This window comes from Etheostoma spectabile, unplaced genomic scaffold (assembly GCF_008692095.1).
Source record: "Etheostoma spectabile isolate EspeVRDwgs_2016 unplaced genomic scaffold, UIUC_Espe_1.0 scaffold433, whole genome shotgun sequence".
In the NCBI taxonomy this organism is placed as follows: Eukaryota; Metazoa; Chordata; class Actinopteri; order Perciformes; family Percidae; genus Etheostoma; species Etheostoma spectabile.
This window is the reverse complement of record NW_022605608.1, coordinates 207,238-210,616: the sequence shown is the minus strand read 5'-3', so window position 1 is coordinate 210,616 and position 3,379 is coordinate 207,238. Positions and strand designations below refer to the sequence as shown.

The 3,379-nt window shown below is 39.2% G+C and overlaps 1 protein-coding gene across 1 annotated transcript in view; it reads right to left on the bottom strand.

Annotated features, from left to right (window-relative positions):
* Positions 1 to 1,225: 1,225 nt before the first annotated feature.
* Positions 1,226 to 3,379, bottom strand: part of LOC116686656 (intraflagellar transport protein 81 homolog) — a 25,374-nt gene continuing 23,220 nt past the window's right edge. The window contains exons 14-18 of the mRNA XM_032511679.1: positions 3,000 to 3,086; positions 2,789 to 2,860; positions 2,170 to 2,255; positions 1,879 to 1,924; positions 1,226 to 1,682 (exon numbers count right to left, since the gene is read on the bottom strand). Coding sequence (XP_032367570.1) covers positions 1,500 to 1,682; positions 1,879 to 1,924; positions 2,170 to 2,255; positions 2,789 to 2,860; positions 3,000 to 3,086 — 474 coding nt within the window. The 3' untranslated portion in view covers positions 1,226 to 1,499. The remainder of the gene's footprint in view (positions 1,683 to 1,878; positions 1,925 to 2,169; positions 2,256 to 2,788; positions 2,861 to 2,999; positions 3,087 to 3,379) is intronic.

Genomic DNA, 3,379 nt, shown 5'->3' with positions numbered 1-3,379 from the left:
CTGCCAATCGGAAGGTTGGTGGCTTGATTCAGTGTCTTGTCCAAGACACGGAAGTTCCCCCAATGCTGCGCCATCGGGGTGTAAATGTGTGTGAGTGTTTATTTGATGAACAGGTGGCACCTTGTACGGCAGCATCAGCCACAGTGTGTGAATGGTTCCTGTACTATGTAAAAGCGCTTTGAGTTAAGATAGAAAAGCGCTATATAAGAAGAGTCCATTTACATTTTGATTTTAGGTATTAGTTTCAGGTACTTAAGGTTTGTCTCATTCTGTTTAAACTGAAATATGTGAATACATCTTCATAACTGTGAATACATGGATAGGCAAACGTCTTGTTATTTAACAGAAAGTTGCATTTTAGATGATTATAATGAAACATGACTTAAAATTAATATAAAATACATTTAATTGAAATACATAGACAATCAAAATATCTAACGTCTTAAATATCAAAGTATGTCTTGAAATAAGGATCTATTATAGAGTAACAGTATATGTTAGGATATAAAATAAAAACAAGCACAATAATATTATCATTTCAACTGCAATGGCCAAAGCAATGGATGTCCCTGTGAATTCCAAAATTGGCAGAACACCCTGTCCAAGGTCATGGTATTTGATGCCAAAAATAGTTGACCACATACAAGAGCACCACTTTGTATGCCGTTATCTTCAGACACTTTGATTGAAAGCATAGAGTATTCTTAAAGACGTGGTAAGGTGGAATCTCCAGGGGCCAGAAAAAGTAAAAGAGTCCTGCAACATCTCCAGATACATGTGTTCTTTAAGTTGTGGATTCTCCAAGGATCTCAGACGATGTCATCAATAAGATATGTGGTGCTTACACAAGATAAAGTATCAAGTTAAACACGACTGGCAGTGTGTAACAGACGACAAGACAAGATGTGACAAGATGTAATTAAAGATGAGCCCCATGAACAATGAAACAAACATTGGGTTATAGTGCGCAGCCCCTCGCAAGATTTGATCCGGCCCGTATATCAGTTTAGTTTTACTATACATTTTTGGCTTGCCTAGTTGAGTGCCAAACCAAAAAGACGGGAAAGGGTTTTTCAAACTGAAATTATGCTGCACTCAAAGCAGAATTTAGCTGATTGCCAATTTGAGACTCAGAAATTCCCACAAAACCAGAGTCTTGAGTTGGCTGTGTGGTAGCCTGGTTTTGCTTGATTTGCTAAATGCTATGATGGCTAAGAAGCTTTTTTTGCTGGCTTTTTAGGACTTTATGTAGACCAAACTGCGTAAGAGTTTTTAATTTTTTTTACTTTTTTGATTAAATAAAACAATAGTCAATAAACATGTCTAACGTTTGATGTGATTCCTATTTTTCCAGTGTGGCCCATGGTGAAATTGAGTTTGACACCCCTGTTGTACAGTAACATCTAACAACTATATTGTAAAAAAGATTTAGCCATCTTACATCAAGATATAGAATATTAAGTTGGACCTGTGGGTTAGTTGACCCTGCCTACAGGTCCTCACAGCACCAGCCTATCTTCTCCTCCCTCCTGGATGACCTGACCAATAGATGCCTGGCTCTGAGCCCTTATGAAGCACTGCCTCTTGCATTCCATCAGCTGCTCCAGATCACGCCACATCATCATCTGCTCCATGTTGGCGCTGTGGCTCTCCCTCACCATCTTCTGCTTCTCACGTAACTTCTGGAATTCACAAAGGAAAAGAGTGATAGGAAAGAAGAAAAAAAAACATTTAAATAGCACTTGTGCACAATGTGAGTCTGATCTACATTACTGCAGTTCTGAAAGCTTCCAGTAAGTTTCCTCGTCTGTCCTCGGATCATGTTCTTGATAGAAAAATGGCGCCTGCTAGGTCACTTCTTGGATACACTTTTCTTACCTTGCCAAGTAACTCCTGTTCTGAAATGTTCTTCAGGTAAACTTCCCTATAAACAAAGCAAAGGGATAACATTCAAATGCAAGCCATTGCATTTTCACATGATGCAAACCACCGTTTTTGAATAAAAGGTGCGGTGTTTCAGCATATTATCACAAGGTGTGGTGTTTCTGGAAACTGTCTGGGCTGTATGAGAGAATAAAGGGACTTAAGCTAAACTGATTGTGTTGTAATAAGAGCTTTCGGAGGCTCAGGGAGTGTTCATCTTGTGAGCAGCTGGCTGGCCTGGCTCACCTGATGGCCTTCTTCTTCTCTTGTGGATCAGAGGACACATAGGCCTTCATCTCGTCAGCCGCCCGCTGTATTTGCATCTCAATGATCTGTGGAGGACAGAAGTGGAGAGATTGAGTTTATTGCCACAGGCACACATTTTATCCACTCCTGCAGCAGTCACTGTTCAGAATTCATCATGTCAATTCTAATTTGGCCATGTTTGGCTTGTAAAATAGTGATTACTAAAATGGCACTCCGAGATTGCAGACCTCCGCAAAGGTATGTCCCATCTCACAATGTTGCAGTGTGAGATTTCCCAGTCGGAAACTCATTTTTACGATTATTCTGACACCGCATAAATGCACTATAAATGCAGCATAAATGCACTATCTCGTAATGTTACTAAAGTGAAAAATAATTTGTGTATCTGCCCTGTGATTTCGAACCGCTCCAAAACATGCTACAACCCTACCACCGAGTTTCATGAAAATCGGGCAAGTAGTTTTTCCGTAATCCTGCTGAAACAATAACCTCATTGACAGAGGTATAAGTAAAACCATTATTGTAGCTACTGGCTACAATGCTTATTCTTTCTGCTTTAAGCAGCTATCTTTTTATTTTTTTTATTTTGAATACTTACCTCTGACATGGAGTTGATATAATGATATTGGTTTTCCTCCTGTGCTGTCTCCTCTGTCAATGCTTTCACCTCCTGTGAATGAAAAACAATAACGACACTATGCTAATCCATCAAAGTCATACGACTTTGCAAAAGCATACATTGGATAAAAATATATTAACATATTCAAATTGTTGGCTCTATTCTATCTAGTGTAGGATAATAACTATACCTGCTCCAATTTAGATCTGTTGCTCTCCAAACCAGCAGTACAACTTTCATATTGTGCCTTCTTATCCTCATATTCCTGGTTTAGCTCCTGTTAAGATAAGAATCCCAACAGCCGTACAAAGGCACGGAAGACACATGGTTTTACATACTGTATGAGAATTGAGACAAATACATAGAATGAACAATTTTCAACCCTGCTCTCAGAACTGTTTCACACCAACAAAACATCGCAGCTGGCATTTGAGCAGTTTCACTTGCAACAGGCTGTAACATGGTCTATTTATGTCTTCCTGTTGCAACTCTTCATTTGCAGACATTACACAGTAGAAGATGGAAGAGCAATTCTGGGAACATGTGTAGGAAAATGTAATCCTCCGCTTT